This window comes from Salvelinus sp. IW2-2015, linkage group LG27 (assembly GCF_002910315.2).
Source record: "Salvelinus sp. IW2-2015 linkage group LG27, ASM291031v2, whole genome shotgun sequence".
Classification (NCBI taxonomy): domain Eukaryota; kingdom Metazoa; phylum Chordata; class Actinopteri; order Salmoniformes; family Salmonidae; genus Salvelinus; species Salvelinus sp. IW2-2015.
The window spans coordinates 18624540-18645240 of record NC_036867.1 but is presented as its reverse complement, the minus strand read 5'-3'; the positions used below and the strand labels follow the sequence as shown (position 1 = coordinate 18645240).

The 20701-nt window shown below is 42.5% G+C and overlaps 1 protein-coding gene across 8 annotated transcripts in view; it reads right to left on the bottom strand.

The window, feature by feature from the left end:
- Positions 1-20701, bottom strand: part of LOC111953465 (dnaJ homolog subfamily B member 6) — a 49151-nt gene that overhangs the window by 8868 nt on the left and 19582 nt on the right. For 2 of the 8 annotated variants that reach the window (XM_023972756.2, XM_023972758.3), the window contains exons 2-8: positions 20262-20376; positions 13123-13232; positions 11107-11169; positions 10586-10696; positions 5243-5392; positions 4715-4862; positions 4404-4474 (exon numbers count right to left, since the gene is read on the bottom strand). In XM_023972756.2, the coding sequence (XP_023828524.1) occupies positions 4404-4474; positions 4715-4862; positions 5243-5392; positions 10586-10696; positions 11107-11169; positions 13123-13232; positions 20262-20326 (718 nt within the window). In that variant the 5' untranslated portion in view covers positions 20327-20376. Of the gene's footprint in view, positions 1-3040; positions 4475-4714; positions 4863-5242; positions 5393-10585; positions 10697-11106; positions 11170-13122; positions 13233-20261; positions 20629-20701 lie in introns of those variants that run through there. The other 6 variants (XM_023972761.2, XM_023972759.2, XM_070435451.1 and 3 more) reach the window with 6 other exon arrangements.

The following is a 20701-nucleotide window of genomic DNA, read 5'->3' as shown; positions in this document are numbered from 1 at the left end:
ACATTAATAATGTATACGCATCCACTTAAAAGATGAGTAAATAATATATACATTTGCAATGTCAGACATTTAGGTTACAGGTATGCAGTGTAGCAGAATGTTTTTTGTTTTGCAGCATACGCAAAAATTCAGTGTGAATGTGACTTTGGTCCAAGAGAGTAAAATACATTTGAGTTTGTTTTTGTTAAGCTGGAAGGCATTTTACATTACAATAACCAAATACAAGCTGTTTTTAGAACACAAACATTTCTACCTGAGAATTAGGATTCACTTGTGAATCTTAGAGTTATGTTTTGGTACAGTATAATATTTAATGTCAAAAATCACAACCTGTAGGTAGAGCTACAGGTAACTGCCAAAATAAAGGAAACATCAACATAAAGTGTCTTAATAGGGTGTTGTGCCACCACGAGCCAGAAAAGCTTTAATGCGCCTTGGCATAGATTCTACAAGTGTCTGGAACTCTGTTGGAGGGAGGCGACACCATTCTTCCACAATAAATACCATAACTTTGGTGTGTTGATGGAAAGCGCTGTCTCAGGCACTGCTCCAGAATCTCCCATTAGTGTTCAATTGGGTTGAGATCTGGTGACGGAGACGGCCATGGCTTACATTGTTTTCATGCTTATCAAACCGTTCAGTGACCACTCGCACCCTGTGGATGGGGGCACTGTCATCCTATGGGGGCATAGCCATGGTAGCCAAAATAATGGCCTGCCCAGCATTTTTATACATGACCCTAAGCATGATACGATGTTAATTGCTTAATTACTTCAGGAACCACACTTGTGTGGAAGCACCTGCTTTCAATATACTTTGTATCCCTCATTTACTCAAGTTTTTCTATTATTTTGGCAGTTACTTGTAGAATAGAATAGGGTGATGTCATCCTCTCCTGTTAATGTAGAAACAGTGCAACCTAGTGCCAGGAACATGCTCTACAACACAGGGAGAGAGGAAGAACTACACTGTCTTCCGGGTTGTCTTCAGGCCTACATTTCAACATTTGTTGTGTACAACACCTAACTCGTTTGTAATAAATGCAGATTCAATTATTTAATCATTACAAAATACCGTTGCGTTCTATTGCGTTTTAACAAAGAAATGCAATGGCAGTTTTCAGTCAGCAGGAGGAGCTATTGCACCGTGGAAAAATACTTCCTACCGTCATTTCATTACAATTGAGGAAATCAATATATTCAAGCCCTACATTCATTTTAATTATGTTTTCATAATCAAAGCCGTAATCTTGCCCCTGGCTCAAACAGTTATTAAAAAGCAAATGGGAAGACTAATTCAAGCTGCTTTTCTGACCTTAAAATATATTTGTCTCCCACCGAGGGCAAAGTGTGTTGTAATTCAATTGAATGCAAGGCCTTAACAAGAATTGTTAAATTTTTTAACAGCAGTGCTAGTCCCGGTATTTATCCAGGGACCTTGACTCTCCTTACAAATGTCAGCTCTACCACAGTGGAGGGTACAATAATCTCTTCCACTCATCAGCACATCTCCCCCCCACACACACACACAGGTAACCTGAGCCAGGCAGCCACAAGGACAGGGCCACAATGTCACCTAGCAACGCAGCCACATCTTCAATCAACCTTCAGGTGAGAATTAAAACCAACAGAGCAGCAGAGTGATGGAAAAATGGCTGCCACAGCTGAAGGGATTTGAAGGACAAATAGAGCTGTAAGCCAACATTGTGAAATACAGGATCGTATTGACTAGACACCAAACAGAAGAAAACAGACAAACAGGGAGGGACTACCTGAGCTTATCCAGTAAGAAATGCTTATCGTTTTCCTAGGCAAAATGTTTTTCAATAGTATGCATTCATGCATTCAACCCAAGGACGGTCAGCTAAGGGTCTATTACAATGTGCCTGTGTGTGTTGCATCTTTATTTTAGAAGTTTCCCATGAGAGGATGGTGGTTCTTACACAAAACAAAAATGGGACAGTCAACTGCGTCGAGAGGCCTGTTCTCTCTGCTCTCGTTGCTCCACAGTGACAGCTTTCTCCCCTCATGTAACGCCTCTCACAAAAATGCACTGAAGCTTGTGTAAATAAACGGACCCCCTTTTAGCACATTCCTCAGAACTGCTGTGCACGACTAATCTGTTTTACACGCACACACCCAAATATACACCCTCAAAAACACACACTTCCCTTCTACCGCAGGCCAGGGCATCAGAAACAGCTGTAACCCCTTGTGCCAACTGCTGCCAGTCTGCCACCACCTGTACCCACTGCCATTGTCAGACAGTGGCACGGCTGGACAGCATCTGAACAAAACCGGCCAGTGCTGAGGGACAATACAAGCCGGGCTACGTCTCAAATGGCACCCTATTCCCAATATAGTGCACTACTTTTGGCCAGGGCCCATAAGGCTCTGGTCTAAAGTAGTGCACTGTGTAGGTAACAGGGTACCATTTGAAGAAGCAGCCCAGTCTCCATAATAAGACATTGCATTGAACATCGAAGCAGTGCCGATTTGTTTTAAACCTAGTGGTTTATAAAAAACAAAAACACTGGTAATCACATCTGATAAACAGATCACATGTTGCTAGATGAAGGACAAAACAGACACCGTCTGCATCCCAAATGGCACCGTTTCCTATTTAGTGCACTATATAGGGAATAGGGTGCAATTGGGACGCAACCACTGTGCTGTGACGGCTGGGGAAAACGCTGAGGTGAGGATGTGTATAACTCCCATTCTCTAAGCAAACACATCACATTTACTGATACTAGGAGGGCAAGGGAGGACATGGGACACAGCTTAATGGATTCAAGAGGGGGTGTGTGAGTGTAGGAATACGTACCTTTTGTTGAGCTGGACATTCTTGGCCAAAGGCATCTAATACTGCCATAGTGTATCTTATGTTGATGCTAGCTAATTATTCTATACTGATAGTCCATGACATGACAGCCATCACTGAATGAATTTGATACGATGCACCACTATAAAAATGCAGGTGTAATCAATTAGCTTAGCAGTAAAACGATTTCATTAGTAGGTTAAAATGAACACGCGAGTGTGATGAGTGAGTTTTATTGAAAAACAGTGAGGGTGGTTTCTTTTTCTGTTTGTGTGAAGCAGGGGTCATCAAGTAAGCACACACATTGAGGGGAGTGTGTGGGTGTCACTCAAGCAAAACAGAATCACACACACACACTCATTGTGAATGCAACAGCCCCTATATAAGGGTTCAAGCTGAGATTTATTGACCAATGTATCTTTTTTAGTTTTTTTTTTACAAAGTACACAAAATCCCCTGTATAGAGATAGATATACACAGTACCAGTCAAAAGTTTGGACACACCATAATCACCCGACCTCAACCCAATTGAGATGGTTTGGGATGAGTTGGACCGCAAAGTGAAGGAAAAGCAGCAAACAAGTGCTCAGCATATGTGGAAACTACTTCAAGACTGTTAAAGCATTCCAGGTGAAGCTGGTTGAGAGAATGTCAAGAGTGTGCAAAGGGTGGCTACTTTGAAGAATCTCAAATACAAATTATATTTTGATTTATTTAACACTTTTTTGGTTACTACATGATTCCATGTGCTATTTCATAGTTTTGACGTCTTCACTGATATTCTACAATGTAGAACATAGTAAAAAATATCGAAAAACCCTTGAATGAGTAGGTCTCCAAACTTTTGACCGGTACACTATATAGTCTCTGTTTATGGTTTAGGATGAGTTGATGAAACAGTTACAGTCAGGAACATGAACAGCCTTGTCATTGGCAATCATGCAGAGATGAAAGAAACACTCCTATTGCAAAACAAGCAAACAAACAGAAAGCAAAAACAAAGTGCACATGAACACTATATCAATGCATTAATCCTTTAAAAGTGTTCATCTGAAACATAGGAGCACGAAAATGGTTTAAAAAAGGTTAGAGAGGTGTGGTTTGAGTTGGGGAAAAACAAACAGTTAAAGCTGAGATAGTTCAAAGCAGTCCCATGCTTTGATGAAATGTACAGCTTGTGCCCTTTGCTTCCAGAACTAAAAGGCCAAGAAGTCCACACATGGAAAAACTGCAATACAGAAAAATAAATGAATAGTACAAATCAGTAATAAACAGCGGTCCTAGTAATAGAATGGTCCCAAAACAAAAAAAGTGAAACGGGAATAAATACAACCGTATTTGAATGTCCCTCACTCCTGTGGCTAAACTCAGTTGAGAACACATTTCCTCGCCATGAGGAATGTTAACTACGAATGTCAACAGGGGAGAGAGAGGAGAGAAACCAACCGCCAATAAGGTCACGACCCTGAGCAGCATCGTCACGCTGAGTTAGTTTAGTTTGTTTCCAGGTCAGGTGTGAGTATTTCAAACGTTGTGCAGAGGTCATCACTTGTTATCCAGTCTTAGGAGCTGCTCCTTACCGTTGACGGTTAGAGACTTTAACTGACCGTCTTCCTCCACCTCCACCCTCTCCTGGCCATTCTCCACAATCCTGCAGGAGATAAAAAACAGACTTAGAACAGATATTATTTGAAATCATAACCTTGTTAAGTGTTACTCTGTTTTTCTCTATTCCGACTGTCTTGATGAATCGGACTACAACGTCATAGGAAAGTCCTGTTTGTTTTTATTTTGAGGAAACTATCCCTTTGTCCTCACCCTGTGTTTTAAAGTCAGTGAAGCATTGACTTCATTGACTGGGCTAGCTGTGCTGAGCAGTGCAGTGCTGTACCGTTTTGTGGTGATTTGTCTGCCGTTAATGAACTTGGTGGAGGTAGACACCGAGCGGGAGCACATTCCTCCTCCACCTCCACCCCCGAAAGATGAAGAGGAAAACGAGGCGAAGCCTCCACCACCCATATGTCCTAGGGAGGTGAAACCTAGGAAGGACACACAGAGCTTACGAGTAAGCATTTCATTTTACTGGTCACACTCATATACCCACTCCAAATCCCACCATTTCTCCTTTTGACATTTTCATATCAATTGAGTCTGTAGCTAAGAACTGTGTGAAACTTATCATAGGGTAACATCAGGATAGATCTCATTAGGATAGATCGCATTAAAGGAAAAGTAACATCAAATAATGTTTCAGCTCTCTGGGTGACATTCGTCTTACAAACACACCCGTGAATGAAACGCATAGTAACATTTCAAATAGATGGGATTGAATTACGACATGATTTAAATTGTAACAACTTCCGTGAGAAGAAGGTTTAGTTTAACCAGAGTTTTAGTACACACATATTTGAAGTATTACCGTGCTGCAGGGGAAGCGCACCTGAACCAAACCCTGTGAAGCCCGCCCCGAAGGGGGGGAAGCCACCAAACCCGTGGAAGAAGGATCCTCCGGTCCTGCTTTGGTTCACCACCCGCTGCCTGTGTCCCCCACCGAAGAAGTCGTCGTCTGCTGGGGAGAGGGGAGAGACAATGACAACACATTAGTCAAGTTCACTTTCACCCACATAGCAGTACCCAATTGTCATACTTGAGTAAAAGTAAACAAATATTAATAGAAAATGACTCCAGTAAAAGTCACCAAGTAAAATACTACTTGAGTAAAAGTCTAAAAGTATTTGGTTTGAAATATACTTTATTACCAAAAGTAAAAATGGTTTCATAAGATCATCTTTTTAATTTACAGTTAGCCAGGGGAACACTCCTACACTCAGACATCATTTACAAACAAAGCATTTGTATTTCGTGAGTCCATTAATCCACCAGATCAGAGGCAGTAGGAATGACCAGGTATATTCTCTTGATGCATGAATTGGGACCATTTTCCTGTCCTGCTAAGTATTAAAAATGTAAGGAGTACTTTTGCGTGTCAGGGAAAATGTATGGAGTAAAAAGTACATCATTTTACTTAGGAATGTAGTGAAGTAAAAAAGAAGTAAAAAATATAAAAAGTAAAGTACAGATACCACAATAACCTACTTTAGTACTTTAAAGTATTTTTAAACCACTGGACATGGCATAGGCCTATCTACACTGAACAAAAATATAAACGCTACATGCAACAATTTCAAAGATTTTACTGAGTTACAGTTCATATAAGGATACCAGTCAATTTAAATACATTTATTTGGCCATAATCTATGGATTTCACATGACTGGTCACAGATACCTTAAAAAACAAAACAAAGGGCGTGGATCAGAAAACCAGTCAGAATGTAGCGCGACACATCTCCTTTGCATAGTTGTGATCAGACTGTTGAATGTTGTCCCACTCATCTTCAATGGCTGTACGGAGTTGCTGGATATTGGCAGGAACCGGAACACGCTGTTGTAAACGTCAATCCAGAGCATCCCAAACATGCTCAATGGGTGACATGTCTGGGGAGTATGCAGGCTGTGGAAGAACTGGGACATTTTCAGCTTCCAGGAATGGTCTACAGATCCTTGCGACATGGGGCTGTAGATTATCATGCTGAAACATGTCAGCAGATGAATGGCACAACAATGGGCCTCAGTATCTCATCACGTTACCTCTGCGCATTCAAATTGCTTAGATAATGAACACAATTGCATTTTGTCCGTAGCTTATGCCTACCCATACCATAACCCCAACGCCATTATGGGGCCCTCTGTTCACAACGTTGACATCCGAAACCGCTCGCCCACACGGCGCCATACACGCTGTCTGCCATCTGCCCAGTACAGTCGAAAGCGGGATTCATCCGTGAAGAGCACACTTCCCCAGCGTGCCAGTAGCCATCGAAGGTGAGAATTTACCTATTGAAGTTGGTTACGACACCAAACTGCAGTCAGGTCAAGACCCAGGTGAGGACGATGAGCACGCAAATGAGCTTCCCTGAGACGGTTTCTGACAGTTCGTGCAGAAATTCTTTGGTTGTGCAAACCCACAGTTTTGTCAGCTCTGCGGGTGTCTGGTCTCAGACGATCCCGCAGGTGAAGAAGCCGGATGTGGAGGTCCTGGGCTGGGCGGGGTTACACGTGGTCTGTGGTTGTGAGGACGGCTGGATGTACTGCCAAATTCCCTAAAACGACATTGGAGGCAGTTTAAGGTAGAGAAATTAATATTAAATTATCTGCAACAGCTCTTGTGGACATTCCTGCAGTCAGCATGACAATTGCACGCTCCCTCAACTTGAGACATTTGTGGCATTGTGTTGTGACAAAACTGCACATTTTAGAGTGTTGTTTTATTATCCCCAGCACAAAGTGCAACTGTATAATGATCGTGCTGTTTAATCAGCTTCTTGATATGCCACACCTGTCAGGTGGATGGATTATCTTGGCAAAGGAGAAATGCTCACTAACAGGGATGTATATAAATCTGCACAAAATTTGAGAGAAATAAGCTTTTTGTGCTTATGGAAAATTTCTGGGATCTTTATTTCAGTTCATAAAACACGGGACCAACACTTTACATGTTGCGTTTATTTTTGTTGTTGAGTATAAATACATATCTATAAATTGAGCTGGATTATTCACTGATGTCATGTCCCCATTCCCCAAAGGGTAAAGTGCATTAACCTACAGACTTTTTGGAAGGAAATATATCACAAATAATATTTGAGGGGTTTTGGTTTAATTTTCAACCGGATATAAAAAATAAATAAAGAGTTCAATCATTTACAGTATCACAGAGGTTTGTGTTCGTCTTAACCAGAAATGTCTGCAGTAGTCACATGGGAGATCTTCCCACAGGGACAGACGTGATTGTGCTGAGGAAAATAGCTGCCCACCCCGTTAGAAAGAAAAATCCCCCGCTGCTTCCGCTCTCCAATCCACCACAATGTCAGAATTCATTTATTAATTGGATCGTTTATGCATGAGGGCCCTGAGGACTCAGTCACACTCCCTCTCCCCTTAGAAAAGGGCCGTATTAAACCCAGCCGCAAGCTCTCCATAAAGCCTCCCTCTAATCCTCTCCGTATTCCATTGTGCATCTCAAATGGACTGACCCCCACCACAATGTGGTGACCCCCCCACCACAGGAGGTCTCCACTGCAACTGGGGGTGAGTCCTAAATGGCAACCTATTCCCTATATAGTGCATTACTTTTGACCAGAGCTCATGACTATGGGCCCCTAGTCAAAAGGAGTGCACCAAGTAAGGAATAGGGTGCCATTTGGGATGCAGCGGAGCATGGAAGATGTTTCTAACGAGGCTGGTCATAATATCATTTATGATCTAGAATTAAAACCCTTCTTGTTTATCTCAGTGTCCCTTGATGTGACTTATTTTGTTATGTTGTTAAGAGAGGATATAATGTAGCAGGGTTATTTATAATATATGGACTTGAAAATGGCCTTTGAAAGCTATTGCTAAACTCAGCCAATGTTCGGTGACTTGCGGTTACGGAAGGTGTTGTTTTGACCAATGGGAGACGTGTTGTAGTAGGGAGCCTATTGGCTCAGCCAGTGGTGTAAAAGCCGGTATCTGCTCAGCGAATGACAGCGAGGCATCCACGGTTCACCCACAGAGCTCTAAATATGGAGGCGAGCCTCAGACAGTGGACGGATATGAGAGCCTACATCATTCAGCTGGAATGCTTTCAAAAATAGCTTCTGTATTAAAATAAGACCAGTTGTAATAGCGTCAGACGCATGTGTCTGTGTGTGTGGAAACATGTGAAACAGGGGAGGGGTTACAATAATACTTGATGGATGTTTGTGGTGTAGGAGTATGCAGGAAGCTCCGAGGTTGATACATTTTACAGGTTGCTTTCGCATATGTTACGCATTTTAGTGTAATCCGATTACAATATTTTTTGCTGGTAACGTAATAAACTACTGTTTTTTAAATGTATTTTTAAAATCAGATTACATGTAACTGATTACATGTAACTTCTTGAACTGCACTGTTGGTTAAGGGCTTGTAAGTAAGCATTTCACGGTAAAGTCTACACTTTAAGCGGTAAAGTGTAGACTTACACTTCACGGTAAAGTCTACACAAATAAAGTTTGATTTGATTAGTTCGTTTTTTGTAATCATATGTAGTCAGTTACTCCCCAACCCTGCCTACTCCCTCACTATATAGGGAATAAGGTGCCAGTTGGGACGCATCCACAGAGGACAGCTGTTGCTGTTTACTCCCAGGTTGGCAGTGTCCAGCAGCAGCATCAGACAGCATGTCCTCAATGCAGCCGGTAAGAGGATAGTACCTGCTAGGCTGATGGCATGGAGCACCACACTATGGTCCTGGTTTAATAGGTGTCCCTGTTTGCTCGTAAACTTGACATTTTAACCCAGACCATCCAGGCTGTGGTTGGAAGAGTCTAAAGGATGCAATGGCTGTTTTGTTTTTCTTCTCGAAAGCCAGTTCTATGGGTAATACAGTACCCACCCGCCCCTCTAGCCAGAGGCATGGTGATTGTATAGCTGGCTGTCATTATGCCAGCTGGTGCTGATGGTTTGTCAGTCAGTCACTAGACACAGCAGCAGCTTGGGGTCCTGCTAAGACTAGTAAAACACACGAGGGGTTAACTGACTGCTAAAGTCCTGAGTCACACCAAGGCTACTACAGTTAGGCTAGAAGGGACCCTGAGCACAGTCCTGGCTGCCTCCGGGGAGGGATTTTACTTTTTGGTCCACTAGCCGCAGTGGTTGCCCAAATTGACCAGATCCTCAATTTGTTTACAAGTCACATTTTTTGATTAATCACAGAAAATGCATAGAATAGCATGTATTGAGCGGTTTTCAAATTGATTTCAAAGAACAGACAGCTGGCCAGACAGACAGACCTATTCCAGCAGGCAAGGTCTCCATCTCTCTCGATATTGTTTGAACCAGATATTGAACCTATGCTGTACCCCACTTTCACAACTGTAGCATTGAGATTCTCTCTTCCGGAGCTGACACACACTCTCTCAAAGAGTTCTATTTCTTTTTTCTTTGTATCAAACAAACAATAAACTGCTCCCAAATGCTCTATGTGACCCCCGCCAATGTTGCTGGTAAGAATAGACATTCTACCAGCCAATGCCAAAATCGACCAGCAATTCGCTGGTGGATGGTGTTAATTTCCCACCCTGGCTACCTCAGTACCCCTAACCAGTCTGCAGTGTAGCCAGTTCTCTGTACAATTCTCTGTAACAGCTACATAAACACTACGTAAACACTACAATTAGGCAGGCCAGCAAACAGCCCAGTCGGTCTCTTCCAGCCAGCAAGATTGACTCGGATTGGCGCACAATTAGTAGCATGTCCACAGGGGGTTTAGAACGTGAATCTAGTTGTGGGTATATCGACAATGAAAAGGTCAGGAATGTCCAAGGATTTAAAAAGCACAGACCTCGCTCGAGGCAGCGTTGAACATCGTAATCTCAATTCCTGCGTCAGTTTTGGTGATCAAAGCCATATCGGTTATATCAACAGTATAGTGATAGATTCCTATTGAATATTATCTACACAGGGATAAGCGGTTACTTTTAGCAACATCACATCCAATATTGAGCAAACTTGGATGAATTGTACATAATAAAAGTAGTCAGAGACAGAGCGTACCAAAGTATGGCTCCATCCTCAATCACTCTCCTTCCACTCTATAGAATAAGGGCAATTTCCATTGGTGTCTCTGGGAGCTAGGTTCTCTCTGTGCATTCTCTGGCCTCAGTTGGAGGAAAAGACTTACCGAATAAATCGGCAAATGGATCTCGACCTCCGAAGAATTCCCTGAAGACATCCTCGGGATTACGGAATGTGAACCCGCCACTGAAGTGATCACCATTGTGATAATGCCCTCCTGGAAGAAACAAGAACATACAATGAGAGTTACTGCGCGATAGCAACATATTCCTGGTCTTGCAGTACGCATGGCGATCTGAACATAGTTCAACTACTCAAGGGAACTATGAGGGTAGCATGGCACTACGAGGCTTAGTTGACAGCTAATGGTTTTGGGTCCTCAGAAAGAAGAGAAGAAAAAAAAGAGCGAGGTTGATATTGCCCGATCAGGTTTATGGTAACACACTGAAGTTGACCCCATAGAGCTGTACATTGGTAGAAGCAAAAAAACACTTCTCCTTGGCATGCTAGCTAGCTTCATGTGTCATTTCAGACATTGTGTCATAATACAGTATCATATAACATACACGTTTAACCTCCATATTTCCTAGAGAGGCTCTACATATCAAAACAAAGAGTAATGTATACCTCTGCCTCCGTTTCCAGCCAGGCCTTCTTTACCATATCGGTCATACTGGTTCTTCTTGTTTGCTAGGGATACGAAGAAAAGGAGGGATTAAGAGATCTGAAACTGTCAGGCAATGGTCACCGTGGATGTGTCCCAATTGGCAACCTATTCCCTATGTGGCACACTACTTTTGACCAGAGCTCTATGGGCCATGGTCTGATCTTGGTCAAAAGTAGAACACTATGGAATAGGGTGCCATTTAGGGCACTTTGAACTTGACAAAGTGTCGTTTCTGTTCTCCATTTAAATGAAAGATCGCTGCGACCTTTGGATAATAATAGCTTCCTGGATATGAAACAGATCCTGCCTCATTCTCATAACTTGATACGCGAGGTACATGTGAAATGGTCTTAGTGGCTCCTTATTACTGCCTGCTTAGTTATAATGTATAGACAAATCTATTGATTTGATGCTTGCAAATTACACTCACTTAATGTTTTAGAGTTAACATTCAAAGAGTTAAAACATCAAGCTCAATCTCAGTCTTTTAAGACCCTTCCTTCTACCCAGTGAGAAAACGCTATGAAAAATACGTCATTTCAATGGCAAAACTGGTTGAAATCATGTCTTATCAACCGTCTTAAGATACTTTCTCCTAAGTCTTAATATCCTTCCTCCAAGACCTCTCAATCTTCCACCTGTGCTCTTCTTTCACCGATAGGTTTACAATTCTGTCTCGGAGGTGAATGCTGGGAAAAGCCCCAGTCAGAAACCTGAGAGTGTACGATGCTGACAAACCATTGGACAAGTGGACAGAGCGTGGCTGTTTATGCCCATTTTCATGAAAGTCATAAATGACCAACCCCATAACTTGATGTGCGGAAAAAGTGAAACGACAACAAGCGTGACTACTTAAAGGCTGGTACGAGAACCAAAAGAGGAAAGTCGATGTTCAAGTGTGTATACTCCACAGCACAAACGGTCCTGACGTGTGCTTCGAAGGGAAACAATTACTGGCCTGTTGTTAGCTGCTGTTGCTGGGAGAGCAGTACATAACGGGGACAAATAAATCAAGACATTACAGTTCTCTGTTGTGCTCAGGCCTACACTTGCATCCCAAATGGCACCCTATTCCCTATGTAGTACACTACTTTTGACCAGGGCCCGTGAAAAGTAGTGCACTGCATAGGGAATAGGGTGCAGTTTAGGACACAGCTTACATCTCAGCGCTGTCAAGTACATAGATCATTTTAGTCCTGTAACAGACAGACAAAGGGTTATTTTCAATGTGGACAAAGACAATAGTTATGGTATATTCACCATCTGGCAGCAACACATGACTGGTCATATGTTAGGGTGGAAACAAAGAAGTGAAAACATCATAAAGACACCTAGGGTGATAGGCTAATGTACCTTTTTGAAGCTAAAACATCTTTTGGGGGGGGATTTTAAATCAGTCATATAATCTGTATAGCAGAGCGATATCACTAATCAAGAAGGCCTAGACCTCATGTGTGCATGCTATGTAGCTAGCTGTCCACCACATTGTACAATTTTACAGGTTGCAGTCACGTAAATGTTACTCATTTTAGTGTAAAGGGTTCTTGTAACGTTTCGAAAATGTACACAGATTTTTCAAAACATTAAGGACACCCGCTCTTTCCATGACCAGGTTAAAGCTATGATCCCTTATTGATGTCACTTGTTAAATCCACTTAAAAATCAGAGTAGATGAAGAAGGATTTTTAAGCCTTAGACATGGATTGGTTTTTGTGTGCCATTTAGAGGGTGAATAAGCAAGAGAAAATATGTAAAGTTCCTTTGGACAGGGTATGGCAGTAGGTGCAACGGTTTGGTTCAAGAACTGCAACGCTGCAGTTTCACGTTTTTGTTTTTTTCGTCGTTTCATTTTTTTTACGACCGGATGTGGGAATGGGATCCGGGATTCGTGACATGTGCATTAGCGTTTGTGTTTGCATTTTTGTGTTTGCAAACCGTCCATAATGTGGAGTCTTAGGTGGAGTGGGGAATCTTACCGTCTGACAGGACCTCATAGGCTTCTGAAAGCTCTTTGAACTTCCTCTCTGCGTCTTCCTTGTTGTCTGGGTTCTTGTCTGGATGCCACTTTAGTGCTAGCTTTCTGTACCTACAGTATGGCAGATTACATATTTTACTACACAGACATGTAAAGCCCAAAGATACAACTCTCATTTGTCATCTAAGGAGATTGGTAATCTCACCATTCATTTCATAACAAATACTAACTACGTATAACCGTCAATATACCACATTGTTCCATGTGTAGTAAATCAATTGAGGCGTTTTTGCGGATAAAATTGTGGGTTGACGACTGAGGGCTGACCAGGAGAGTGCAAGTATCAATTCTTAACAGATAATTGCTCAAACTGTTAGCTGAATTGCTAACAGAGGATTTCAAAAAAAGATTCAGTTGTCCGATTTCATCATTGAAATTACACAACCCTCTGTGTCATGACACTTAATTGGAAGACAAAAAATAAATAAAAGCAAACACAAGTGCAGGCAGAGCAGAAGGGCGTTTTTAAGGCTGCTAGCTCAATTCTCACCCTCCCAGCAAAAAAAATAATATATATATATATATATATATATATATATATATATATATATATATATATATATATATATATATATATATATATATATATATATATATATATATATATATATATATATATATAAAAAAAGGGAGGCAGTGTAAACTCCATGGCTCTGCAGTCCAGGACAGCAGTTTGTACTGATTCAGCAGTTCTCTCGGACTAAGCCAGGCCTGCAGCAGACAGTGGCTACGTCCCAAATGGTTCCCTATATATAAAAAATAAATTATATTTAACCTTTATTTAACTAGGCAACTCAGTTAAGAACAGATTCTTATTTACAATGACGGCCTACCAAAAGGCAAATGGCTTCCTGAGGGGACGGGGGCTGGGATGAAAATAAAATACAAATAGGTCAAAACACGATCACGACAAGCTAGACACCACAACACTACAATAAGAGAGACCTAAGACAACATAGCATGGCAGCAACACAACATGACAACATGGTATCAGCACAACATTGTAGCAGCACAAAACATGGTACACATTCTTGGGCACAGACAACAGCACAAAGGGCAAGGTAGAGACAACAATACATCACACGAAGCAGCCACAACTGTCAGTAAGAGTGTCCATGACTGAGTCTTTGAAGAGCTGGAGACAAAGCGGTCCAGTTTGAGTGTTTGTTGCAGCTCGTTCCAGTCGCTAGCTGCAGCGAAGTGAAAAGAGGCGCGACCCAGGGATGTGCGCGCTTTGGGGACCTTTAACAGAATGTGACTGGAGGAACGGGTGCACTACTTTTGACCCACACTAAATAGAAACTAGGGTGCCATTACGGACACAGGCCCTATGGAGGATGGGCCTGACTCAGAGCTCCTCCGTAAGGCTGCATAGAGACCACAGAGTAGGGATTTAGCCTTTTACGACAATATATTCTGCTGAGAAGGAGCACATTAAGACCTAGGACTCCATGCAGACCTAGGGCCATAGGAGTCGAGCTTCTCTGTGGAGGAGTGCTGATCTAGGATGAGGTCTTCCCTGTCCATGTAATCTTATTAATGATGATCTAAAAGGCTAAACTGATTTGAGAGCAGCACTTCTACTCAGACGCTGGACACATACCGCCCCTGTAAAAAGGGTGTCCAAACTCACCTACAGGGAAAGACAAAAACAAAAAACAACAAGAGCACTGGTGGGGTGCTTCAGGCCCGAGGTAAACCGCATCTTGGTCGTAAGGCAGCAGTCTCACCTGAAGGTAGGGCAGGCCAGCCAAATAGGAACGATTAGTCGGCCGCCCAGGGCGACAGATTGGCGAGGGCGGCATTTCCCGAGCTAAACTGACCAAGAGTTGCAACACACATACCTTAAAGAATTCTGCCCAAAAACAATGTCAATTTCTCTCACCCAGTGGCATATGGGTTACTTAGGTGAGCGATGATGCCACCCCGTGATAAGCAGTAGGCCTAACCATTTTGTCAGCAGGGGCGCAAATTATTATCCATGCCCAGTGTGCCTCTCCACGGTGTTGTTGGAGACGCACCGCTGCGGCGCTCCACAATGTTCAGTAAAAAAAAATGGACATAAATCATGTAGCCTATGGTACAAAAAGTACAGTTTTCTGTAGCCTATAGGCTGGAGATACTTTGTACATCATGCATGTTTCTCCGATCAAATAGCCTAACCTAAATGGAGCCCAATCAAATTAAAAAAATGTGCTTAGATGTGAATATGACATTTTAACAAACAACCATAAAAACAGGAAAGGTCAAAGTTAAATGGACAATATCTGGAATGGATAATCAGGCTCCTCACAACTGCTGTCCAGGAATTTCAACCAATGATGTATATAAACCCTGGATTTCTATCTATTGGCCATTGAATAGAGTAGCCACCGGTCAGCCATATTGGTACCCCCCAGGAAGAGCAGTGGTATAGGAATGAATGGAATGCTACAGTATTTCAATAAAAATGTTTCAAAGACAAAAACACTTTAGGAAAATGCATTTGCAAAGCTTCCAAAATATTTTTTACAATGGCGGAGTACCAAGATGGCTGAGCGATGGCTTTAATACAGCGCCCCCTGCCAGTCATCCAGGGTTTATATACACTACATGAACAAAAATATGTGGACACCTGTTATAAAGTGGTTGAATACTTATTGACTGAAGACATTTCAGCTTTTAATACATTTGTGAAAAATTCAAAAAACATAATTCCACGTTGACATAAAATTGAGATTTTATCCATTTTAAATTCAGGCTGAAACAACAAAATGTGGAAAAAGTAAAGGGGTGTGAATGCTTTCTATATACAGTACATGACCAAAAATATGTGGACATGTGCTCATTCCAAAATCACAGGCATTATTATGGAGTTGGACCCCCCTTTGCTGCTATAACACCCTCCACTCTTCTGGGAAAGCTTTCCACTAGATTTTGGAACATTGCTGCAGGGACTTGCTTTCATTCAGCCCCAAGAGTATTAGTGAGATCGGGCACTGAATTTGGGCAATTAGACCTGGCTCGCAGTCGGTGTTCCAATTCATCCCAAAGGAGTTCAATGGGGTTGAGGTCAGGGCTCTGTGCAGGCCAGTCAAGTTCTTCCACACCGATCGACAAACCATTTCTGTACGGACCTCGCTTTTTGCACGGGGCATTGTCATGTTGAAACAGGAAAGCGCCTTCCCCAAAACTGGCCACAAAGTTGGAAGCACAGAATCGTCTAGAATGTCATTGTATGCTGTAGCGTTAAGAGTTCCCTTCACTGGAACTAAGGGGCCTAGCCTGAACCATGAAAAACAGCCCCAGACCATTATTCCTCCTCCACCAAACTGTACAGTTGGGCACTATGCAGTCAGGCAGCTAGTGTTCTCCTGGCATCAAACCCAGATTTGTCCTTTGGACAGCCAGATGGTGAAGAGTGATTCATCACGACAGAGACGCGTTCCCACTGATCTTAGGCTTGTGTGTGGCTGCTGGGACATGGAAACCCATTTCATGACACTCCCTGACGTTGCTTCCAGAGGCAGTTTGGAAGTGGGTAGTGAGTGTTGCAACCCGAGGACAGGCGATTTCTACACGCTATGCACTTCAGCACTCAGAGGTCCGGTTCTGTAAGTTTGTGGCCTATCACTTTGCGGCTGAGCCATTTTTGCTCCTAGACCTTTCCACTTCACAATAACAGCACTTAGTTGACCGGGGCAGCTCTAGCTGGGCAGAAATTTGACTTACTGACTTGTTGGAAAGGTGGCATCCTATGATGGTGGCATGTTGTAAGTCACTGAGCTCTTCAGTAAGGCCATTCTACTGCCAATGTTTGTCTATGGGGATTGCATGGCTATGTGCTCGATTTCATACACCTGTCAGGAACGGGTGTGGCTAAAATAGCCGAAACCACTAATTTGAAGGGGTGTCCACATACTTTTGAGTATATAGCGTACATCATTGGTTTCGACCCGTGGGCTAAATTGGCATGATAATCAGTGGGCGGCAGAACAGCCAGGACCGGGCCTGCATGAGAGAATACAGCTACAAATACTTGAGTGCTTTTCCTGTGCATTTCTCAGAAGAGCTTCTGTCTGCAAACTACTTCATCCTGTAACTAACTTTCACAGAGAGGTGTAAACAGGGGTTTTCTTGTTACTTTACTTGACTGACTTTATTGTCCCCATGGGGAAATTTTGTTGCAGTGTCATGTACACATTTAAAGTGGCGTTTAAAAACAATACAACTTCCATAACAGTTACACACAATTATAAAAGAGACTAGCTTGTTGGCCTAATTGGGTCGATAGGAACATTAGCCCGAGCTATTTAGGAGGGATATCACACCTGGCACAAATTATAGTCTAGTTCTTTTTTTTCCTGCCAAGGGGTGCCCTATACCTGCGCCCAGAGGGGAGTAGCTCAAAGTCTGGGTACAAGGGGTGGCTTGGGTCTAAAATTATTTTGTGAGCTTTGGAGGGGCCTGACCTGAAAGATCTCATCCAGGCCTGTTTGTTTGACTCAAAGTACCTTGCTTGTTGTGGTGATAATCCTTCCCAGCATATTTCCCTGGCTGACAGTGGCATTGCCAAACCAACAAACAATACAACAAGTTTTTTTTAAATACTCAAAGGATTTGTAAAACAGAGTCAGTATAGTACAATTGACATTAACAGGCTACATGACCAAGGCGGCTACGGCCAAATTCCCACTACGAGATATGAAGGAGAGTCTGAGGAGCGGTATGGCGAAAGAGAATTTTACTTTACAATTCACATTACATCCTTGCCTTGCGTTGCGTTGTGGCTGGCAAAGCGCCATTCTTGGTCCACAGCTCAAATTGACTGTAAATATCGTAGTAGCCACTGTCCAGTAAACACAAACTATTCAACAATGGCAAACTTCTCAAACATATTACATGATTGAATAACGCAACCAAACCATATTAAACAAATCAAAAATATTATGTGCAGGCAATTGCTACAGCATGTCTTCATCATTTAACATTAGCCTATCAAAAATGAACAATTAACCCTCTCATACAAATATAAAAAATACAGTAGGCCTACCTTACAACATCACAACAAACCAGGCTTCATACAATGCAAATCATTGCATGTGGTAAAAGCAAACTGCGACTGAAAACGTGGATATAGGTGAATTCCCCACTACAAGCTGTTCTATATGGAAGCCACCAATTATTTTAAATAAAATGACTCATGATTTGTCAATGTGCACAATAAATGCTACAGTCTGATCAACTGTAGCCTACCGATAACAACCAGAGCTGCAGGTAACCTAGAGAAGCCCATGCGCTCTGATCCCATTGGGGCCTGTGGAAACGTAACGTCATGTTTTTATAGCCTAAGCAATGTATTCAACATTTTTGTGTTCGGAGAAAATGTGAATGTGGTCGATATTCACACTTCGGGTGGCTAGGCTACCTAGGCCTTTTTAATCCAAAATGATTGACTGAGATTAAATCAATCAAGACAATAGTGATGACATGGTGTGTGAGTATAATTTTTAATTACTGATGCAAAGGCCTACATGATCCAACCCTGCATACAGCCATCGCAACACTGTTCATTTTTGTTCAACTGCAGTTGTCTTTTTGTAAAGGGTTTTCATCCTCCCTGAGCCAGGAGTTTTCCCAGGGTATTTATGTTTAAACCATATGACCTGATATAATAATTTGGTCCCCATCACAGCCAAAAAAAATAATAATTTACAGCTGGTTTATTACTACGTCCTACGCTACAACTAAGGTTCGGAGTTGGTTAGGTTAGCCTGCTACCAGATCGGGAATGGGCTTCCATAGTTTTACGTGGCTCAGTACAGCCGGCAGCTACAGTGTCAATTTCAGAATGGTAGCCTAGTGGTTAGCGCGTTGGGCCAGTAAACGAAAGTTTGCTAGTTCGAATCCCCGAGCTGACAAGGTAAAAATCTGTCGTTCTGCCCCTGAACAAAGCAGTTAACCCACTGTTCCTAGGCAGTCATTGTAAATAAGATTTTGTTCTTAACTGACTTGCCTAGTTAAATAAAAGGTTAAATAAAATAATAAAATAAAATGTAGCAGGCTGTTACTGCAATTTCAAGTTAAAACTTGATTCAAATATTAGGAAAATGTTTATTACGTTGTAGCCGTTTCAAAAACATTGCTCTGCCATTACCATATACACCGTAGCTGTGTTAGCTTAACGAGACAACTCTGTTTACACTGCCCTGCTTCAAGGGGAACAACTGTCTGGCGAGTGTTGTGAACTACCTCCGGAGGTAGAGGTCGAGACGTAGTAAGCGCACAAGTTTACATTTGAGTAATATGTGTAACAGACGGTATTTTTACAGAAAGTCTATTAAGTGCGAAGAGGCTCCAAGATTGAGGTAAAGCAGTTCAAATTGGCAGGGTTAGACGTGGGTAGCCCAGTGTGTCAGAGAGATGGGGTTACACAATTGACCTTTGTCTTGGATGGTCTCTATCTAGTCAAAAAGGTCAAATGCAGGATAGTCAGCGTTGAAACTGAACGTGAAAAAACAGAGTTCGTATGACTACTGCTTGTGTTTAAAAGACCACTTTTCGGTTAATTTAGTGACTTAGACAGTTATGTTTACATTGTATTCAACACTTAACCTGAAAAAAAAGGGTTAAAACACTCCCTTCACAGTGGAGTTGGTGCTAACTTAAACCCTAAAAAACGAGCATACCTTAGATTCCCAAGCCTAGCAGCACAAAAGGGCAGATCATAATCTCACAATCATACCGCTGTTTAAAAAAGAGGAGTGCGCGTGTCCGTCATTCACAACACATTACTGGCAAAATGAAACGCATGACGGTTCACAAACAACAATAGGAAACATTGGTCACGGGACGTGAGCGGGGCTACTCAGTGTGTCTGCCGGTGTGTGAGCGTACAGGAAGGTTTGCAACAGCGGTACTCAACAAGGTTACAGGAAGCTGAGTGAGAAGAGTGGAAACTTTCTAAAGCATTAGCGGTTAGCGCTCTATCCATTTCTCCTCCGTTTCTATAATTAGTCTACTACATCCTTCAGAGTGTCCCACACTACTAAAGTCGACATGTGTGTAAAAATAGAGGCCATGCCGAACACGGGTACTCACGCTTTTTTAATGTCCTCCGCCGAAGCGTTTCTCTGGACCCCTAAAATCTGGTAGTATTCCGTCATGGTTGTTTTCCTCTGTGGTTCCTTCTAGACAGCCGTCTTCAGCCGTCGCTCTGCAGAGGGAGCAAAGCGCCGTTTAAAAAAAAACCACAATGAGGGGAAAAGCACAACAAAGTGGGGCCGTGACAGAGGCAGCCATGTGTGACAGCTAAGAAACCTCCCCTCCCTCCAGGCCCAGCGGGGTGAGGATAGAAGAGGGGGCAGGGTATTTCACAGGATGGCACAGCTAAACAATGTAATCAACTGCCCTTAAAATAGAGCCCTCTTGAGAGAGAGAAAGAGAGCGCAAGAGAGAGAAAGAGAGCGCGCAAGAGAGAGAAAGAGAGCGCGCAAGAGAGAGAAAGAGAGCGCGCAAGAGAGAGAAAGAGAGCGCGCAAG